The 23,314-nt window shown below is 36.2% G+C and overlaps 1 protein-coding gene across 2 annotated transcripts in view; it reads left to right on the forward strand.

Moving 5' to 3' along the window:
• The window catches only part of Sou (required for meiotic nuclear division 5 protein souji), a 280,328-nt gene that overhangs the window by 139,504 nt on the left and 117,510 nt on the right, over positions 1-23,314 (forward strand). For both annotated transcript variants that reach the window (XM_090403620.1, XM_090403621.1), the window contains exon 6: positions 76-241. In XM_090403620.1, the coding sequence (XP_090259746.1) occupies positions 76-241 (166 nt within the window). The remainder of the gene's footprint in view (positions 1-75; positions 242-23,314) is intronic.

The following is a 23,314-nucleotide window of genomic DNA, read 5'->3' on the forward strand; positions in this document are numbered from 1 at the left end:
GAATCATAATAAATCTTCATTCTCATAATAACTAATTTTTGATAAATTTCTTTAAATTAATTTTTTTTCTTATAGAAATCCAAGTCCTTATGGGCAGTTTGTTGTATTTGAGACAGGGTATGCATAATTCACCTTATAGCTATTTATTAGATTCTATCCATTGGGCAGAAATCTGTGATGTTTTCACAAGAGATGCGTGTGCCTTACTAGGATTATCTGTTGAAAGCACATTAACTGTCTGGTAAGTAGAACTATAGTGAAATATACTGTGTTGTGTGTTATTCTCTCCTCATTACACTAAAAGTTATCTAGTGAGACAATGGGAAAAAAAATTACTGCTGTGAAGGTGGTTTATAGTTTTGAAAAGGGAAGACATTGAGATACTTTGTTTAGTAACAGTATAAAATCACTTACTGTATAAATTGGAGTGAGAGGTAGTCACAGTGGCTTCATGCGCATGCGTTCTTTCTTACTATGGTTATCTCTCATCATCATCAAATTCCTGACATTTACCCCCCAAGGGGTGTACAGGATATGATACTACTACATGAAAAATTTACATCATTACTAACTTCCAATCTACAATTTTCCTCCAAATCAATCTTCGTTGTCAGATCTTATATTTCTATCTTCTAAGGAACTTTTTACCATATCAATCCACCTATATCTTGTCTTCCTTTTTTTTTTTTTCCTGCCAACCTCGCAGAGAACACTTGTTTTGCTAATCTTTCTTCTCCCATTCTGGTTAAGTGATCATACCACCTGAGATTAGCTCTGCTAACAATGTCAAGTTCTTTCCTAATATCCTCATTTTTAATATGATATTGCCATTGATGCCATCTGTTCATGCTCCTAATCTTTCTCAGGACTCTCATATCTGTGGTCTCTAGTCTTTGGTCAAGTGTTTTATTTCTAACCCAGCTCTCAGATCCATAAGTTAAAACTAGTTTGAACACTGTATACAGCTAATTTAGTGTTTTGACTAATTTTTCTCTTATTCCATATAAATTTATTCGGTTGACTTCCTATCATACCAGCTTTGTTGATCCTGTTATCTATTTCCATATTTAATTTACCATTGTCACTAAAAATCGTGCCTAAGCAGCTGAAATGTTTTATTTGTTCTATAGGTTTTCCATTCACACAGTTGATATTTTCAATGCTTCTGCCTATTTTCATTGTTATTGCTTACCTTCATACTATATCTATTACAACAGTTATTCAATTTAGTAAGGGAATCTTGCAGACTTGTAGTGGATTTATTTAGAAGTATAACGTCGTCTGCATAAAGCAAGAGCTAACATTGACATCTCCAATTTTGATATCAGATTTAATAACACTTTCTTTCGTAATATGATCCATATAAATCAGTGGTTCTCACGCTTTTCCATTGTGTGTCCCTTTTAAACCCATTTCTATAAATTGTACCCCTTTTTTTTAAATAGCTGTTTTTACACCCTCTGTCGAAAATAGAAGAAACTAGTGGCGCCCCCTGTTGTATCTTTTTGTTGTCGAAAGCAGCAACCTTTATTAGTATTGTGTTAACTGTTTATGACATTTGTTTCATTAGAAGCCGAGTTATTGTGCCAAGAGTGACAGTGTGTTTTGACGAACGGTCAGTGAACGAATTATGAACGAATAATGGGAAAAGAAGGTTTAGGAAACCGTAGTGAAAATGGGGAAATCCTAAAAGACTTTTGCACTTTCAATGATATGATCATAGGAGGAACCCTATTTAAACATAAAGACATCCATAAACAGACTTGGATATCACCTGATAAGAAATCCAAAAACCAAATAGACCATATTTTAATAAACAGACCTTGGAGAACCTCTTTGATGGATGTAAGAGTTTGGAGAGGTGCAGATGCCTTTACAGACCACTTATTATTGATTGCAAAAATAAAAATGAAACTAAGAAAAATATTTAAAGGCAAGGACCAAAGAATTAAATACAATACATCCAAACTGAAAAACAAGGATACAAAAGACAAATATAAAGTAACATTAAGGAATAAATATGGAAGAATAAATATGGAACAACTTAAGGAAATAGACATTGAAGAGAACTGGGAAAAAATAAAGAATATATTTAGTAGTACTGCCGAAGAAGTTCTGGGAAGGCAGTGTAGGAATCACAAACAATGGATCTCTGAAGAAGCCATCAAATTATGTGAAGAAAGGAAAGCTTTATGGAATATACTTCTGCAAAGTACAGAAGAAAACAAAAGAAATAGGATAAATGAAAGATACAGGCTTAAAAACAGACAGGTAAAAAAAAGTACAAGGAAAGTTAAAAGAGTTTTCCTGGAGGAAATGTGTAAAGAGGCTGAAGAAGCAGCAAATAAATTTGACCCAAAGAAGTTGTTTGAGATAACAAGAAAGCTAGCTGGGAAGAGTTTTAAAAGAGAAGGGCCTGTAAAAAATAAACAAGGAAAGTTACTCACGAATGAAACAGACATAGAAAAAAGATGGTAGAACATTTCCAGGAAATTTTAAATGGAGAAATAGAAAACCTAGAACAAGAAATACCAGAAACACTAGAAGAAGAAATACCAGAAACACTAGAAGAAGAAATACTTAAAATAAATACAAGTACTATAACTAAACTAGAAATAACTCATGCACTAAAGAAAACAAAAAACAATAAAGCAGCTGGGAGTGACAATATACAGGCTGAACTACTTAAAGCAGATATAAACACTACTGTTGAAATGCTACACCTGCTATTTAATCAAATATGGGAAAAAGGAGGAATGGCCAGAAGACTGGAATACAGGACTCCTGGTTAAACTGCCAAAAGAGGGAGATATAACACTTTGTAAAAATTGGAGAGGGAGTTCACTTCTAAATGTTGTAAGTAAAGTATTTACTAGAATTTTGATAGAAAGAATGAAACAAGAAATTGAAACTAAACTGAGGAAAGAACAGGCTGGGTTCAGGCCAAACAGATCTTGTATTGATCAGATAATAACATTAAGAATAATTGTTGAACAGTCAATAGAGTGGCAGAGTAGCCTATATTTGGGATTCATCGACTTCGAACGTGCATTTGATAGCATAGACAGAAAGACTATATGGAAGTTAATGAAACACTGCAGGATTCCTCAGAAAAATCATAAATATAACAAAGAAAACTCATGAAAAATACAAAATCCAAATAATAAATAATGGCAAACTATCAGAACCATTTGCAACAAACACAGGAGTAAGACAAGGATGTAAACTCTTCCTGACCATCTTTCTGATTGTCATTGACTGGGTGATGAGGAAAACATCTGAAGAAAGAATTGGCATTCAATGAGGATGGTCAAATAAAATCAGTGACCTGGATTTTGCAGACGATATATGCTTTTGTCACAAAAACATCAACACCTCCAAAAGAAAATAGATAATTTAAACCAGGAAGCAAATAAATGTGGATTGAAAATAAATCATAAGACCAAAGTAATGAAGATAAACCCCAAACAAGAATTAGTCTTTGAAATACTAGGGAAAACACTGGAACGGGTAGATAACTTTATCTACCTGGGACAAGGAGGAACCAAACAGGACATACAAAATAGAATCCAGAAAGTACAGATTACATTCAATATGATGAAGAAAATTTGGGAGTCCAAAGAGATAAAAATTAAAAACCAAAATTAGGCTCTTCAACACTAATGTTAAACCAGTTTTACTATACAGAGCTGAGACATGGTCACTAACAAAGGAAAACATAAATAAAATACAGGTCTACATAAACAAATGCTTGAGGAATATACTGGCCAAATAAAATAACAAACATAGAACTTTGGGAGAGAACAGGTCAAACTAGCATCAGAAATGAAATCACTAAATGAAAATGGAACTGGATAGGTCACACAATCAGGAACCCAGATAAAGAAATAGCAAAAATTGCACTAGAATGGAATCCCCAAGGCAAGAGGAAAAGAGGCAGACCCAGGATAACATGGAGAAGAGAACTAGAAATAGAGGCAAGGCAGCTGGGATGTTCCTGGAAAGAGATCAAAAAAGAAGCATTGAATAGAGTCAGATGGAAGTCAGTGGTTGAGGCCATATGCTCCGCAGGGAGCGAAGAGGATAGGTAAGGTAAGGTAAAACTCTCGGTCAAAATGTTGTGCACAATTGATTTTGGAATCCCCAGTTCATCTTCAATCAATCTCATGGATGATTTCGAGTTTTCTCTGATGAAATCAAGCACTTTTTGGATGTTAACTTTGCTCAGTCCAGTTTTTGGATGGCCCTGCTTTTCGTCGTCCTCAAGCGTCTCACAACCGCTTTAAAATCGCTTAAACCACTAGTAAACTTGAGTACAGGATAAGCATTCATAACCGTATGGTTTTTGAAGCATTTGAATTTTATGCCTTCTGGATATGTAAAATTTTGGGAAGTCATCATAAGTAACACTCCTCATTCCTGTGTGTCATCATCATCAAATTCCTGCCTGTACTGAAGCCCGAAACGGATGCAAGAAAATTATCAATGCTTCTAAAACAGAATTTGAACAAACAAAAGGTAGGAAGTGTAGCCATGCCTTTTGGTCTCTTGCCAAGGCAATTGGCTGTAACTTATGATGACTTCCCAAAATGTCCTCCAGTCATTCCAACTGCCCAACATACAATGCCCCCTGTATCCTTTTGCCAAAAAAAATCATAAACCTGTTGTCTAAATTAGACACAAAATAGTCTCCTGGCCTTGATGGCATTCCTCCTATGCCATCTGTACACACTCTCTTACTTCATTACTCCACTGGTATATCCCAAAGTCTGGAAACTGGCTTATATTCAACCCATTCCAGTCCTATCTAAAGTGATGGAGAAAACCATCAACTCTTAATCTACCTTGAAGGTACCCGGCTATTATGGATTCCGTCGCTGGACAAATGCCATGGAGAAATTCAGCGAATCACAAGTAGTTGCACTTGATATTTCTAAAGCCTTTGACAGATTTTGCACAAAGGCTTACTAAGCAAACTCCCATCATTTGGACTGTCTCAGGACTTCTGCAGATGGATTGCCAGCTTCCTGTCTGGACACACACTATGTGTGATGGTAGATGGCTCCCTATCCTCTCACCACCCAACTAATGCTGGGGTCCCACAAGGCTCAGTTCTCTCACCAACCCTCTTCCTTCTGTATATCAATGACCTACTTCAGTTGACCTCTAACCCAATACACAGTTTTGCAGATGACAGCACATTACACTCCTCCCTTTCATTTGACAAACCCTACTTTACACAACTCACTTTAACCCACAGAACATCAACCACCACTGCCCTTAATTCCAACCTCCAAGCCATCCTCTAATGGGACTCAGATAACCTCGTCTACTTCAACACTAGTAAAAACCAGTTCTGTCTTATTTCTCACAAAAAAGAACCATTTTCCCCCAGCATAATTTTTGCTAACACTCAAATTCCCAGACAAGATGAGATTTCTCTTCTGGGAATTACCCTGACATCAAGCCCCTCTCCTAGCATAAACACATCACAACCATTGTGTCCTCAGCTTCCAAAAAACTAGGTTTTCTCCTTCACTCAAAACATGACTTCACCTCTAAACAGCTGTTAACCTTATACAAATCACAAATCCATCCAGCTATCGAATACTGCTCTCACATTTGGAGTGGCGCTCCTAAAAGCTCTCTCAAAATGCTTGATTCAATACAGAGGAGAGCAATTAGACTGATAAATGAACTATCTCTCACCAACTCGCTCCCTTCACTTTCACATAGAAGCTTGGTCTCTATGATTAGTATATTCTATAAATATTTCCATGGGAAATGTTCGAAACAGTATCAGTAATTCCCTCCACTCTGTACTAAGCCCATCGGAACACGTACAGCTGCTGCCCAACATCCTTTCATGGTATACCTTGAAACCCTCAGAACAAATTTCTTTTCCTCCTCCTTCATCCCTGCTACTGTGGTACTGTGGAACAGTCTTTCTCCCTGACATATTTCCCAAGGAATACAACATACAGGCTTTTAAATCAAATGAACAAGTTTCATCTTTCCCAACCTACCATCCATATACGGTACTAACATGCTATAGGTTGACGAGCCAACCTCTCATATATGGGCCCATTTAAAAAAAAAATAATAAAATAAAAAAAAAATAAAAAACATACCCTCAAGGGGTGTATGGGATATGATAGTCCTACATGAAAAATTTACATCATTACTAACTTCCTATCTACAATTTTCCTCCAAATCAGTCTGTTACCTGTAAAGACTTCAACATTATCAGATTGTATGTTTCCATCTTCTAAGGCACTTTTTACCGTATCAATCCACCTATATCTTGGTCTTCCTCTGGATCTTTTTCATGCCAACCTGGCAGAGAATACTTGTTTTGCTAACCTTTCTCTCTCATTCTTTTAAATGACTATACCACCTCTGATTAGCTCTACTAATGCATTCTAGATGCTGATAATGTCAATTCCTTTCCTAATTTTCTTTTAATATGATATTGCCATTGATGCCATCTGTTCATTCCCCTAATCTTTCTCAGTACTCAGTACCATATATCTGTGGTGTCTAGTCTTTGGTCAAGTGTTTTACTTCTGACCTATCTCTCACATCCATAAGTTAAAATCGGTTTGAACACTCTCTTGTATACAGTTAATTTAGTGTTTTGACTAATTTCTCTCTTATTCATTATAAATTTATTCAATTGACTTCCTACCACACCAGCTTTCCTGTGTTTCATGAAATTGTAATTATTTAAATTTATTTCTTTGTATTCTAATGGTTGTAGATGGAGTTGTCCTACTGCAGTTGATAACATATATTGTTATGCACTTGCAATTTAAGTGTTATTTTTATTATATTTATATCTTTTCAGCCATATTGACAATGGCCAGGAAACCTAGCTGAAAATTCTACAAATGTTAAAAATTTTTCTCTTAACATAAACGTCATTCCTGTACTTCTGATAATTTTATCGTGTTGCAAAAATTCATTAATGTTTTTAATTAAAGAGAAAGAAATATGCCCTAAGATTTTAAAAGAAGAAGTTTAGTATGCAGTGAGCAGCATGAATAGTTGAAAGGCACCGGGTGAAGATGAGATACAGATAAAAGATTTGAAGCAAGAGGTGAACTTTTCATGACTGTGCTTGGTAAAATTTATACATTCTACTCAGTCAGAAGATAATACCAAATAGTTGGATAGGGTTATTTTTATTATTTTTAAAAAGTGAGATAGAGAAGACTATTAAAAATTGCCATCCAATTAGCTTTCTTTCAACAGTAATATAAACTTCTTTTTTTTTTTTGTAAAAAGTACTTTTGTAAAAAAAAGTACTGCTGGATTGAAAAGGATATTATAATTGCCATGAAATTATATTCCTGTTTGAGAGCCTTTTTTTTAAAATTATTTTTCTTAGTACATAAATATGATCAGTAGTGCTATTTCTTCTGAATCATCTTTGTTCTGTTGCCAAAAATATAATTTATGCTATTCTTCACAAGAAATTATATTCTGATTTTAATCCTTTACCCAAGCTTAAGCAAATAAAATATAATAAATTTAGTTTAATCCTTTATCCAAGTGTGAACAAACAAAGTTTGCACCTGAAAATATCTTCAGGACTGAATTTGTACCGAGTTCAGGACTGAATTGTACTACCTTACTCCGGTAAGGTAGCAACACCATATTCAGTCCTGAAGATATTTTCAGGTGCAAACTTTGTTTGCTCACACTTGGATAAAGGATTAAACTAAATTTATTATAGTGTAACCAAGTGAAAAATAAACTTTCAACATCTTTCTCTAAATCCAGAGTCATTTAATAAAAAAGGTGGCACACCTTTTGGCAACTCCTATAGGCAAAGATGACCTCGCTATTGCTTCTGCCTGATATCTCAACCTCTGGACCTGGCTCCCACAGAAGAAACCTCAATAAAGGTTGAAACTAGTCTGGGTAGTGGCCCTTCCCTTAATGCATGACATTATACATATCCGCAAGGAGATGTGCTTTGCATTATGGGAGATACTGGGATAGGAGTGTTGTTAGCTTGGTCCACCTTTGCTACGAGTTGCCCGGTGTTGTACTACCTTACCCCGGTAAGGTAGTACAACACCATATTCAGTCCTGAAGATATTTTCAGGGGCAAACTTTGTTTGCTCACACTTGGATAAAGGATTAAACTAAATTTATTATAGTCTAACCAAGTGAAAAATAAATTTTAAGCAAATAAAGTTTATGCATAAATTATATACTTGACTAGTCAGTAGCCTCTGTACAGAGGCTACTGACCTCGCATCAACTGCCTTAGTATGAAGTAAACAGCCTCTATAAACAAGTAGACTGGTCATGAATATATTTCAGGCATAAACTTTATTTTCTGCAGTGCTTATTTTCTGGGCTGCTTAAGGGTCAAAGCTGTATAACTGAGAGGAGACCTCCACATAACCTTTAAAGGAATGCGGAGAACCGACCAGGGCTTCTCACCTAATGTCCAATCCTCACCTTCTCGTGGTGCACCCTGTTGGATATCTACCTGGATACTGAATGAAAGAGGATGGGCTGGCATGGGATTTAGATGACCAAATTGTATTCCTATTGGTTAAACCAAAACACAAAATGATGGTACAACATGACAACATTTCATGCCGGCTGGGGTGTCGCCTGGTTAAACAAGGCCCCCGTTGTTTTCACCAGGGAACCAGGGCGAACAGCGAAAAGTCATTTACTGGAAGAAATCTGAAAACACACCCCAACTCGACATTACCAGAGTTAAAGATCGGTACTATCAACATAAGAAGCCTGAATGGCAAAGAAATGGAGCTAGCGGAGGAATTAGATAAGTACCAGATCGACATAATAGGGGTGACTGAAACAAAAAAACAAAAACTGGTGAGATCTTTCTGAGCAATAAATACAAAATGTTATATTCAGGAAATGACAATCAAGGAAAAGAAGGAGTAGCCATAGTATTCAACACAAAATACGAGGCTCATCTTTTTGAATAGCAGGCAGTGTCACGTAGAGTGATTTGGGCAAATATCAGAATGGGGAACTGGACTACGAGACTTATTTGTGCCTATGGTCCCACAGAAGGCTCTACTAAGGTAGAAGTGGAGAAATTTTTTGAGGCTCTAGAGAAAGCTACTGACACAATGAAAAAGGAAAAGTTGGTCCTTGTTGGGGATCTAATTAACAGAGTAGGAAGTGATTGTCAGACATACAAAAATGTTTTGGGAAAATTTGAAGAAAAGAGCAAAGCTAATAATAATGGCAAACACCTGTTGGATTTCTGCACAGGACATGGACTGGTTATTACAAACATCATGTTCCAACATAAAAATGTGCACAAATTCACATGGAGAGAAGAGGCAAGGAATAAGAAAAGTCTCATTGACTATGTTATTGTTGATAGTGATGTTTTCTCCCTGGTGCAGGACACCAAAGTGTACAGAGGATTTGAAATTGGAAGTAATCACTATTTAGTCTTGAGCAGGATAAAATTGAATTTCATATTGAAAAGAATAACATGTAAGAAAGTTTTAAAGCGAATAAAAGTTGAGCAGCTCTCAGATGTGAACTGTAGACTAAAATACAGAAAGATTATTGAAGAAAAAATGAAAGAGTTTGAGAACAGGAACCAAACCTTGGAGATTCAGTGGCAAGCTTGAAGAAAACCCTGATTGATTCAGCCAGAGAGACATGTGGTGAGTATAGAAAAATAAGCAAATCTGCAAGGATAGAAAAATCAGAACTCCATGATGGACACAGGATGTTAAAGAGGCAGTGAAGGAAAAGAAGAAAGCATATCAAAAGTTCCTGGCAAATAAGTCAGCTTGTGCTCTTAGAGAATACAGAGACAAATGTAAGAAAGCTAAACACTGTGTAAAACTAGCTAAACAAAAGTCATGGGAGGACTTTGGCAAGAACATAGAAAATAAATATCAAGAAGGTGGCAAAATAATCTGGAGGTTGTTGAAGAAGCTTAGGAATGGAGGAAAGAGTGCTGTAAAAGGAGTTAGAGATGATAAGGGGTGACATGAAAATGGGAGAAAAAGATATCCTTGAAGTATGGAGTAATTACTTCAAAAAATTGCTAAATGAAACACTGACCAGGCATGCAGTCAGGAATACATATCCATACTTGAAGTAGAAAAAGCAATCAAAGGCTTGAAATGTGGAAAGGCAGCAGGAGTAGATTATATTCGACCAGAAATGCTGAAGTATTGTGGTATAAAAGTCTTACAGTGGCTGCACTGCATAGTTCAGAATGCCTGGACAGAGGGATGAATTCCTGATGATTGGAGTAGAGCTCTCATAGTATCCATATATAAAAAGGGAAATAAAACTGAATGTGAGAATTACAGAGTTATATCCCTACTGAGTGTTCCTGGTAAGATATATGCAAGTATACTTGAGAAACGGTTGAGAAGAATTGTGGAAGAAAAGCTTGGTGAAGAACAAGCTGGATTCAGGTCAAATAGAGGCTGTCAGGATCACATCTTCACTTTACGACAAATAGTGGAGAAATCATGGGAATATAACAAAGATCTGTATTTAAGTTTTGTCGATTTGGAAAAGGCATATGACAAGGTGCCAAGAGAGAAGCTATTGAATACGCTACAGTTATATGGTGTTGTCAATGGGGCATTATATCAAGCAATACTTTGTCTTTATTTGAGTTGTAAGTCAGCAATTAGAATTGAAGGAAGTACAGGAAGATGGTTTAATGTTAAATCTGGTGTGAGACAAGGATGTACATTATCCCCTCTGTTATTCATTATCTAAAGGATCACATTATGAAGGAAAGTGGTATTAAACATGATATCAAAATTGGAGATGTTAATGTCAGCTTTATGCGGATGATGTTATACTTCTAAATAAATCCACTACAAGTCTGCAAGATTCTCTGACTAAATTGAATAGCTGTTGTAATAGATATGGTATGAAGGTCAGCAATGAAAAGTCAGAGACAATGAAAATAGGCAGAATCGTTGAAAATGTCAACTGTGTTGTGAATGGAGAACCTGTAGAACAAGTAAAACATTTCAGCTACTTAGGCACAAATTTTAGTGAAGATGGTAAATTGAATATGGAAATAGACAATAGAATCAATAAAGCTGGTATGGTAGGAAGTCAATTGAATAAATTGATATGGAATAAAAGAGAAATTAGTCGGAACACTAAATTAGCTGTATACAAGACAGTGTTCAAACCAGTTTTAACTTATGGATCTGATAGCTGGTTTAGAAGTGAAACACTTGACCAAAGACTAGAGACCGCAGATATGAGAGTCCTGAGAAAGATTAGAGGCGTGAACAGATGGCATCAATGGCAATATCATATTAAAAACGAGGATATTAGGAAAGAACTTGACATTGTCAGCATCCAGGAATGCTTTAGCAGAGCTAATCTCAGGTGGTATGGTCACATAAACAGAATGGGCGAGGAAAGATTAGCAAAACAAGTGTTCTCTGCCAAATTGGCAGGAAAACGACCCAGAGGAAGACCAAGATATAGATGGATTGATACGGTACAAAGTGCCTTAGACGATAGAAATATAAGATCTGGTGATGTTGGGGTCTTGACAAGTAACAGACTGATTTGGAGGAAAATTGTAGATAGGAAGTTAGTAATGATGTAAATTTTTCATGTAGTACTATCATACCCTGTACACCCCTTGATGGTACATGGCAGGAATTTGATGATGATGATGACTTTATTTTCTTAAGCTTGGGTGAAGGAATAAGATGAGAATATAGTTTCTTGTCAAGTGTGTAAGGTATATTTTTGCCAGTCTCCAAAACATTTCAGATTCAGAAGAAACTGCAGCCCCATTAATCATATCTATGTAATAAGATAAATTATTTAAAAGACATCAAATATCAGGAATCCTCAGTTTCCACCTTTGTTAATTTTGAACAGGCTCTTTAATCAATCTTAGGTTTACTTATTTTAGAAGCGCCCTAAAAATCAGGTAATTGAAAAAATCTTATGTTACTTAGTCACTTGCATAAAAATTCAAATGCATTTTTATAATCAGGAACAGTGTGAAACTTCTCAATTATTATATCTATATATATATATATAAACTGTTTATGGTAGTCTCAGAAGAAATATTTAAAAATTGGGAATAGAAAAATAGAGGAATTAACATATAGTAAATTGAAAAGAGCTTAATTACATTTGATTTGTCAATGATATTGTTCTTTTGAACAACTTGACCAAAAAATTTCAAGATAATCAGTGAATTGAATGCAGGAAGCAAAAACAGAATAGATTAAATATAAACATAAAAGTAATGTATGATAACTATATAACAACAGAAAAAAAAAAAAAAACAGTGGAGATGAAATACCAACAAATGTAGTAACCTCTTTTCTACCTTGAATGGATACTGTTCAAGAAAGAAAGCATAATATTTCAGTTAAAGTTCATACCAAGGCAGCTGTTAAATGATCCAAGTGGCAATGGGCAAGTCATATTGCAGAAGAAGTAATAACATTCAAAAAGGAACAAATATGATATCTGGATGGTATCCCACGAATGCAAAGAGAGCTGTAGAAAATTAGATGTTAGAAGGATGAGATTAAAAAGATGCTAGAATTCATTGGTACAAAAGAGCTCAAGATTGGGTAGAATAAATGGAGGAATTTTGAGGAGACCTTCATTCAGCATTGTACGGAAAATATCTGATGATGAAGACTGTAGTTGTGAGAAATGCTGACTATACCTGCTGGGTGGTAATCTTCATCACCCCACCACCGCTTTGCTCATTGGGAGACTGAAGGAGGTTCTGGTTTCTGTCACCCCCCAACCTTCTAACATGCAGTGTGAGTGATATCTTTGTTCATGTTCAATAATGCCCTTTGATTGGAATGACTTGGATTTGAATCCCATCTAGGATGCAAAGAACCTTTATCAGGGCTTTTCCATTGAAAGTGAGTTAGCCACTCTCTTATGGATATGGCAGGGTTTCTCCTTCTATAAAATTGGGATTTTCATCCTGCAAAACAGATAAACTGGCCATTACAACACACAACTATAACAGATATAGTACACTGGCCTCATAGCTTGAGTTTGCTTCAGCCATAAATCCAAATAAACCAAACCAATTTTGATGCTCTTGAAGTATGTGTATCCCTCACACCCTTCAAAAGCATAATAAATATACTGTGGAGATCCAGAATCTCTCCCATCTTTGAGGAAGAGAGGTTCTTATATCAGAAAGTAGTTCTTTTATTAACACGAAAAAACAAAGGGATAAGTAATATTATTTATATAAGGTTATATATTTCACCCTGAGTATTACAAACCATCATCAGTGGCAACTGTAGTTAATTACAAAGTAGAATGTGAACAATGGATTGATTTGAAAAAGTAAGAGCTGTGTAATGTTATAATAACATCACAGTGCAGTGGTATAGCTGAGGAAATATTGCAATATTGATAATTCATTAGTGATTAAAAGACTTTCCCATAGAGATATGAGAAATATATGAGTTTTCTGTATCATTCGATGTTTAAGAGGTCATATTGTAATAGTTGAGACGTAGAACAATAGTATGAGCATGTTGCAATAAAGTTTTTATATGCAATCTCTGTGATGGATGGTGAGCTGATTGCCATTGAATGTAGAGTCCAGTGAAAGTAGGCTTTAAATAAACATCGAGCGATATATGAAATTTAATGGATTCTCACAAAAAGTACCATGCAACAGCTTTTAATTCCTGTAATCCTAGCTCATATAACAAAGAAACAGTATGTTGAGTTTCAATTCCTTACATTTCTGGCATCTCAGATCCCCCATTCCAGAATGCTTAAGAAATACAATTTAGTGGTTACTTTTCTTCTTATCAACAAATTATGAGCATCATTTCTATCTTCAAAAGATAAATAGTCTCCTCTATCTCTCCCTGGTGCCTACTAAGACTGTCATTGTTCTTATTATGGACAAATTGGACACTCTGTAGAAAATAGAATACAAAAACGTTAATCTTACATTATCAACAGTAAATCTGAAAAATCTGGCTTGGCATCCACATCATCTATCTTTGGACATGATATGAAAAGCTTGAAGAAACTTATGCTGTTGCACTTGAATACATTTTCAAGACATTTGGCAGAATTTTGCACTAGAGCTTTACAGGGAATTGCCAGCTTTTCTTCCTTTGTGATCAGATTGTTTTTCTCTTATGGCTCTATTATTTCACCTATCATCTTCCTCATAAATGACCTCTCACTGGCTTTCATCTCCTACCCACAGTTATGTTGATGCTCCCTACTCATCCTTCTAGTACAACAAATCTTGCAGCAGTTTTGCATTTTGGACTTTGAAATCATCTACAATAAGTATCTTTAACATTTATCTTCACACCATCCTTTGGTGTGAAGATAAATGTCAGCTGATCAGGGACCATCAGTATGGATTTTGCCAGTTAAGATCAACAGCAGATCTCCTCACCCACATCATCCATCTTTGGACACATGATATGAAAAGTTTGGAGAAACCTATGCTATTGCACTTGATATTTTCAAGGCATTTGGTAGGATTTGGCATTAAAGCTTTTTAGGGAGGGGCCAGCTTTACTTCCTTTGTGATCAGATTGCCAGTTTTTTTATGACTCTTATTTCACCATCATCCTCCTTATATACATAAATTGACCTCTCATTGACGTTAAGCGCCCCTACCCCCAGTTATGCTGATGCCAGCACTCTCCACTCATCCTTCTAATACAACAATCTTGCAGCACTTGGCATTTTGGGCTTTGAAACAATAATTATCTGTGTCACTTATTTTCACGCCATCCTTTGATAGAGCTTTGGCAGCTTAATTGCCTTCTGTGATTCCAAAATATAGTTTTGTTTTATTTTGTTTTCATGCAAGAGGGAACCATGGTTTTCTTTCCTTGCCTTTGATAATGTTAAACTTAACAGGCTAAACTAGATCTTTCCTCTCTTCTTGGATTAACTCTTACTCCTGGCCTTTTCTGGCATAATCACTTCTCTGCCATCTTTGTCTTCCCAAAAAATTGGCATTCTTTACACTCAAGATGTTACTTTTTCATCTGTCCAGCCTTGCCCCATACCAGGCTCATATCTGCCTAACCTTGGAATACTGCTCTCACACGTAAAACCTTTCTAAAGATTGTTTTTGATGCCATTTAGAAGGGGACGATTCAGTTGATAAATGATCCTCCCTTGCAGACTCTTTTCAGTCACTGTCACAGCTGGTCAGTTTCTGCATTGTGTCTCTTCTGCAGATATTTCCACAGATGCTTTTTCAGAAAGGCTGCATTCATCGTGTCTTCCATTTCTGAACTTTTAGTAACATGTGTAACATTTGAAAGTTTTTTCACTTGGTTATGCTATAGATTAAAGATGCCAAGAAATGTTATTCTTGGTTTAATCCTTTATCCAAGTGTAAGCAAACAAAGTTTGCATGTGAAGTATTTCATGACTTGACTACTTTATATAGAGGCTCATGACTTCACATCAATTGCCTTAGTATCCCATACTGCAAAGCATGGGCGTGTATAATGCTATGCATTATGGAAAGGGCCTCTACACAGACTATGCCAACCTTTATTGAAGTCTCTATTGACTTCTGCATTACTTTAACCTTGGTATTCCTTTGGGGTCTGGCTCTCACTGATGAGATCTCAATAAAGGTTGAAACTGGTCTGGATAGTGACTCCTCCTATAATGCACATTATACATACCCAAAAGGATCTGGGCTCTGCATTATGGGATACTAAGGCAATTGATCGGAAGTCATTAGCCTCTATATGCAAGTAGCCTGGTCGTGAAGATACTTCGTATGCAAACTTTGTTTGCTTACACTTGGATAAAGGATTAAACAAAGAATATCATTTCTTGCATCGTTAATTTATGTGCAACAGTTGTCCAACATTCTTTCACAGTTGAACTATTCACTTGCCTAACCTGCTACTCTAGTTTGTCTTTTATTCCATCTACTTCAGTTCTATAGAATAAGCTTCCCCATGAAGCATTCTCCAGGGTCTACATCCTCTGGCTCTTCATTAATATCAACAGATTAGTTTGCTCTTGACCCCACTCTACATGGCATTTATTTGCTATAGGTCTTACAGCCTTTCATGTGTGGGAGTGATATAAAAATATACCAGACCCATACATGAAAGGTTACAAAAATTCCATGCCATCAATGGGCAGTTTCTATACCATTTTCCCCCAGCATTATTTTTGATAGCACTCAAATTTCCAGACAAGAAGAGATTTCTCTTTTGGGAATTACCCTGACATCAAGCCCTCTCCTGGCATAAACACATAACAACCATTGCATCTTCAGCTTCCAAAAAACTAGGTTTTCTCTTTCGCTCAAAACATGACTTCACCTCTAAACAGCTGTTAACCTTATACAATTCACAAATCCATCCAGCTATCGATTACTGCTTTCGCATTTGGAGTGGGGCTCCTAAAAGCTCCCTCAAAATGCTCTCCTCAATACAGAGGAGAGCAGTTAGACTGATAAATGACCCATCTCTTACCAACTTGCTCTCCTCACTCTCACATAGACATTTGGTCTATGTGAGAGAGAGGAGCGGAGCAATTTGTATATTCTATAAATATTTCAATGGGAAATGTTCATCTGAAACAGCATCAATAATTCCCCCGCTCTGTACTAAGCTCGGTGGAACACATACAGCTGCCACCCAACATCCTTTCATGGTATACCATGAAACCCACAGAACAAGTTTCTTTTCCTCTTCCTTCATCCCTGCTACTGCTGTACTGTGGAACAGTCTTCCCCCTGACGTATTTTCCAAGGAATACAACATACAGGCTTTTATATCAAATGTAAACAAGTTTTTCCTTTCCCAACCCACTGCTCATATATGGTACTAATATAATATAGGTTGACCAGCCAACCTCTCGTATATAGGCCCAACATTTAAAAAAAAAAATTACTATGATTCTAACCCTGATGCCATCTATTCACCTCTCTGATTTTGCTCAAAACTCTCATCTGTGAACTGTAATCTTCAATCAGCTATTTTTTTTTTCTAATTCTCAGATCTAGAAGTTAAAATTGGTTTGAACATTGTCTTGTATACATCTAGTTCAGTGTTTTGACTAATTTCTCTCATGTTCCATACACATTTATTCAGTTGCCCCCCCCCCCCCACCCACCCACACAATACCAGTTTGGCTTATTCTCTTGTTTATTTCCATATTTAATATTTAACTTTTCATCCTCACTAAACATTGGAACTAAATAACTAAAATATTTTATTTTATGGATTCTATCTTGAGAATGCAATGTAGAATTAGCGTATCTATTATTAGCGAGTGGTTAGCGTATCCATTCTCCAGCCAAAAGGCTGCAGGTTCGAATCCTGCCTTGGGAATGGATGTTTGTGATTGTCTGCAAAAACACTAGTAGTGGTGGTGGGCAGTAGATGGCGTTGGTGTAGTTATGGTTTGTTGTAGTTGGTGGAGTGAGTGGTGGAGACAGCGTTGTGGAGTAGGTGCCTTCCCTTGATGAGTCTTTGGACTCCCTGGAGGTGTCACGTAATAATAATAATAATAATAATAATTTTATTGCTGATTTTCATACCACATTTGATGCGTCAGTTAATTCAGTTTAGTTAAAAGATTCCTGAAGACTTGTTCTTCAATTTATTTAGGGGCAATATCACTTGCATAGAGTAAAGAGCTAACTTGATTATTTCCAGTTTCACTATCAGGTTTAATGCCACTTTCCTTCCTAACGTGATCAATAGGTCAGTGGTATCTGGTGTCCACCAATTTTTACACAAGATCTACTGCACCAATAAATATCCATCTGCTATCAACCAAATAACCCTTTCAATAAACATTTTTTTTTCACAATATTCAGACTTCTATGGTGAGGACTTCTTTTAATAATGTAGGTGACAACAGTGTTTTTATGGTAGTACTGTTAATAATAAAAAAATTATAAAAAGAAACACAAAAACTCTTATTTTGAACTTACTAGAGTCTTGAAATTTTAATTGGTTATTCAGCACTGCAGTCAAGAATAAAGAGGAATATATGAATATATTCATGGCAATCAACTAAAACTCTTATGCAATTGACATTATGGACACCGCTGATATAGATGATGAGAACAGCGGAGGTGGTATGTATCCTTCTCTATTTCATTGAACTTTTTGTATCTCTTTCAATTCCAACTTCTCATTAAGCTAAAGTATAAGCTGTGTGTTGCTTTGTACTGTTCCATTTGCACCTTATTGTTTCTCTTGGCACCTTATCCTATGCCATTTCAAGATTTACAAAACTCTTGTTATATTCTCATGATTTTTCACTATTTTTCTTAAAGTAAAAATCTAATCCTGATGGTCTCTGTTTGGTCTTAGCTGGGTTGTTCTTCCCCAGATGATTCTTTTGCAATGTTTCTTAACCTTTTCTCAGTATGCATGCATAAATCTTACTGGAACAATCAGTAAGGAAATTCCTTTGCAATTCTTGTCATTCATTATATTTCTCTTTTTATTCATGGATAGTATGAAAGCTCTGTGCTAATCATCGAGAATTCAATGCCTGATTTCTAAATTATGCATTGTACCCACTGTAAATGTTAGAAGTATGAACCAAGGTAAGCTGGAAATAGTAAAGATGGATATGGAGCACAAGAAGCTGGATATATTGGGAATAAGTGAACTTAGATGGACAGGAGTGGGCCATTTTCAGTCAGGGGACTATATGGTGTATTACTCAGGACATGAGACAAGTCGAAAAAAATGGAGTATCTTTCTTACTCAGGAAAAAGATGGCTAGGTATGTATTGGGTTATAATCCAGTGAGTGACATAATCATTTCTCTCAGAGTGAGTGGACATCCAATGAATACGACCATCATTCAGGTTTATGCACCTATTACAGAGGCATCAGAAGAAGACATTGAAGAATTTTTTTGGCAAGTTACAAGAATGATAGATGCAGCTCCAAAGCGAGATTTATGGCTACTTATTGGAGATTGGAATGCAAAGATGGGAGAGACTGAGGAACAGGGAATAACAGGTCGTTTTGATTTAGGTATTCGTAACCCTGCAGGGAAGTGACTAGTTGAGTTTTGTGCAGAGAATTCTTTGTTTGTTTGCTAACACCTGCTTTAAACAGCACAAAAGAAGATTGCATACATGGGCATTACCTAATAGACAACACAGAAATCAAATTGACTATATACTTGGACAAAGAAGATGGATCAGTCTGTCAAGACTTTTCCAGGTGCAGACTGTGGAACAGACCATGAGTTATTAGTGGCTACGATACATGTGAAATTATGGAAACTGAAACAACACAAATGTCAATCTGATATGATCTTGGAAACATACCAGCTGAATACAATATTAGCATACAAAATAGATTCAACACACACTCAATTTGTGTGAAAGAGAACCATATGAACTATGGGAAGAGATTAAAGATATAATTAAAACAGAAGCAAAGAAGAATATTCCAACAGTTTGTAAGAAGAAGAAGTCCAAATGGCTGTCAGAAGCTACTGTCCGAACAAATCTTGGAGAAACTGAGTATTTCACAATATGTAAAGGAGTGTGACAAGGATGTATTTTATCTCCATGCCTGTTTAACTTGTACAGCGAATACATTTTAAGAATGGCAGGGCTGGAGGAATCTTCAGTTTGAATTAAAATTGGTGGGAAAAATATTAATAATTTGAGGTATGCAGGTGATACCACCTTGCTAGCAGAATGCAAAGATTTGGAGGAACTTATTATGAAAATTAAAGAAGAAAGTGATAAATATGGTCTTAAACTTAACCCCAAAAAGACAAAAGTTATGGCAACATGTGAACTTAATGATTTTGAAGTAGATGGGGAGAAAATAGAAGCAGTTAACAATTTTGTTCCTAGGATCCCGAATTGATAAAGATGGTTATTGTACCGAAGAAGTTAGAAGATTATTACTCGGAAAAAAAGCAATGATAAATTTAAGCAAGATCTTTAAAGATAAAGATATTAGCCTCACAACAAAATGAAAGCAATGGTATTCCCTGTGGTGCTGTATGGATGTGAAAGTTAGACCCTGAGAAAGAGTGAAAGAAGGAAGATAGATGCATTTGAATTATGGGTTTAGAGATGCTTACTAAGAATACCATGGACTGCAAAGTAAACCAATAAATCAGTGATAGACAGAATAAAGCTAGATTGCTCCCTTGAAGCTATGATCATCAAGCAAAAATTGTCATACTTCGGACATATTATGCGAGCAAATGACAGTCTGGAGAAGATGATGATGCTTGCTAAAGTTGATGGAAGCAGGAGAAGAGGAAGACCAAGAATTAGATGGGTGGATGGAGTTAAAGAAGCAACTGGAGTGTGCTTGGAGGTTCTGAAAGACATGGTTAGGGATAGATCAGAATGGAGAGTGTATGTTCGTGCAGTCGCCAGGAGTTGGAAACGACTTGATGGATCATAACAACAACACCCACTAAAACTGCCCTCCATATTTCAGCATTTCTGGTTGAATATAAGCTGCAGCAAGGCTACATTGTGATTAGTTGGTGAATTTTGAACTTGTGTAAAATTAGTGATTTTTATCTGTTTTATTGTATTTTTTCCTGAGAAAATTAGCATTTTATAGTATATTAGTGTAGATTTTTGTGTTTTATAACATATTTTTGTTAAGATATTACAGTAATAAATGTAGTTTAAAATGGCCCCAAAAACGCACAAGAAACATAACTCTAAGAAGTGCAGTGCAATGAAGTCGAGAACAAGAAGGCTTACCCTGCTGACATTATTGAAGATATTGAGGGGGTTATTGAAAATGACTTAACCTCCAAAATAGCGAAATTAAAGCAGATTATCAGAGAGAAGATGATGTGGGAATTACAGAAAGTTGAGAGGCATTTGAATTAATATAGGGAGGAAAAGAAAATTAAGCAGCAAAATAAAAATGAAGAGTGAGAAAGAATAGTAAGTATATTACCTTAATATGATAAAAATGAATTAAGAAGAATGGCTATGATGGAAAACGATTCGATGCGTTGGCTGTGTAGAAGGAATGGATGCGAGTTTTTGGATGTGTGGAGTGAGTTTTGAGGGAAGATTAGATTTGTATAAGATGTATAGTGTACACCTGAATGCATTTGGAATCAGGACTCTTGAAAAACTAATAACTGGTATGAGACCTAACAGAGAGAGAGAGAGAGAGAGAGAGAGAGAGAGAGAGAGTCAGGGAAACTAAATTATAATTGAAGGAATGGTGAGAATATGAGAGGAAGAGCAATAATGTTATATAATTGTGATAATGATGGGAATGGGCATTATCATGGAAATGATTACAAGGAGAGAATGATTTCAACTTTGTGTTCATCCAGTTCCAACCTATCGAACATGTGCAAAGATGTCTATATGTATAGGCGCTACAGAAGGATAAAGATCTGCAAGTTGTCCAACTGTGTCACAAGAGTATAACATATTGATCAAAGTTGTTGCTTTGATCAATATGTTGGGACATCAGATTGTAGGCATTAGTGAGACCTGGCTATCAGAATCAGACATACATAATTGTTATTATATGTAAAGGATACAGTATTTTTAGGAGGGGGGGGTAGGCAGGATAGGAGAGTGCTGCTAATGATATTGGATGACTTGATTCCAGTTAGTGTTGAGACCTATGATTGTACTATTGGTAACATTATTTCCTGTCGAAGTGAATTTGAAGCCATCCGGTGTGAGGTGGAATCTATCAAGATCAATTACATACTGGGGTGTTGTTATAGTTCTGGTGGATCGGTTACTAATGATGTAGAAATGCATCACCAAATAGTGGCAATGGGTGCAAAAAGAGTGATCATAATGAGAGACTTTAATTATCCAAATATTGATTTGGTAGCAGTAAAATTTCATGAGAAGAATGAAACTGAATTTATTGAGCTGTTGCTGGATAACTTCCTCAAACAGCTTATGACAGAAGGAACTTGAGGTCAAAGAGTGTTAGATTTTATTATAGTGTCAGAGGGCATTTCAGTAAAGATGTAACTATTCTGCCTCTGGTTGGTGACAGTGATCATGCAGTACTCACTTGGGGGAGAAGTGATTAAGTTTATGAATGTTCCATTCAGAAAAGGTTACATGCTGAACTACAAAGCAGGAAATTAACCAACTGAGGAGTATACTGAGTTCAGTGGAATGGTATTGGATGCTGGATGGGAAGAATATTGACGATGCATGGGAAACATTTAAAAAATACTTAAATGATGTGATATCAGAATGTATCCTGAGAGTTCAAAGAGTAAATAGGGTAGGAGTCAAATGGATTTGTAACCTTATTAAGCAAAAAATTTGTAAAAATGGGTGATGTGGATGGAATACCATGTGAATAATGATGCTGTCCGTTATGAAAATTATAAGCAGCAGGCTAGAATAGTCACAACTGTTGTACCGAAAGCTAAGTCTGAGTATGAAAAGAAACTGGCACTACATGCTAAAAATAACCTCAAAGAATTCTATCGATATGCTGCAAGCAAAAAGAAAGAATGAATATGAAAGAATAACTTCTGAATGCAGATGGTGTGAGGGTGACAGATGCAGAAGAGATTGTTCAACAAATGGGTGCCCAATTTGATAAAAGCTATCAACCTGGTGTATGCAACATTGAGTTCACTGCTACTTCTTCACTGAATGAAGAAACTCAGGAATATGAAGAGGAGATATTAGAGCTGTTGCACAAACTGAATAAGAATTCAACAATAAAGACTGATGGGACATCAGCACATGTGCTAAAAGAGTGTTCAGCTAAACTTGCTATTCCTTTGACGATGCTACATAATTTGAGTCTCAGAACAGGAAAGATTCTGCAGGAATGGAAAGAAAGATATGCTAACCACTCAGCCAGGCCAGGCTGGCTGAGTGGTTAGCGTATCTGCTCTCCAGCCAAAAGGCTGCGGGTTCGAATCCCATCATGGGCATGGATGTTTGTGATTGTCTGTGAAAATAATGGTTGTTGTCGGCAGTAGATGACGCTGGTGTTGATGATGAAGGTAGTTGCGGTTAGTGGAGACGGAGAGTTGTGGAGCGGGTCCCTCCCTCGATGAGTCTTTGGACTACCTGGAGGTGTTATTTAATAATAGTAATAATAATTCCATTACACAAGGGTGGTGCAAATAAAGACTGATGTATCCAACTGTCAACCAATCAGAGTGTTAGGAGTGTTGGCAGTGAAAATTTTAGAAAAATTGGTTAGGGCTTGCAATCAGAAATGGGTTAACAGTAAATTTCTACTTTGCAATGAACAACATGTTGTTATTAAGGAAAAGTCATGTTTCAGCAACTTGCTCACATTCTATAATA

This window comes from Typopeltis vanoorti, chromosome 14, assembly GCF_054136105.1.
Source record: "Typopeltis vanoorti isolate ZY-2024b chromosome 14, IOZ_Tvanoo_1.0, whole genome shotgun sequence".
NCBI classification, from domain to species: Eukaryota; Metazoa; Arthropoda; class Arachnida; order Uropygi; family Thelyphonidae; genus Typopeltis; species Typopeltis vanoorti.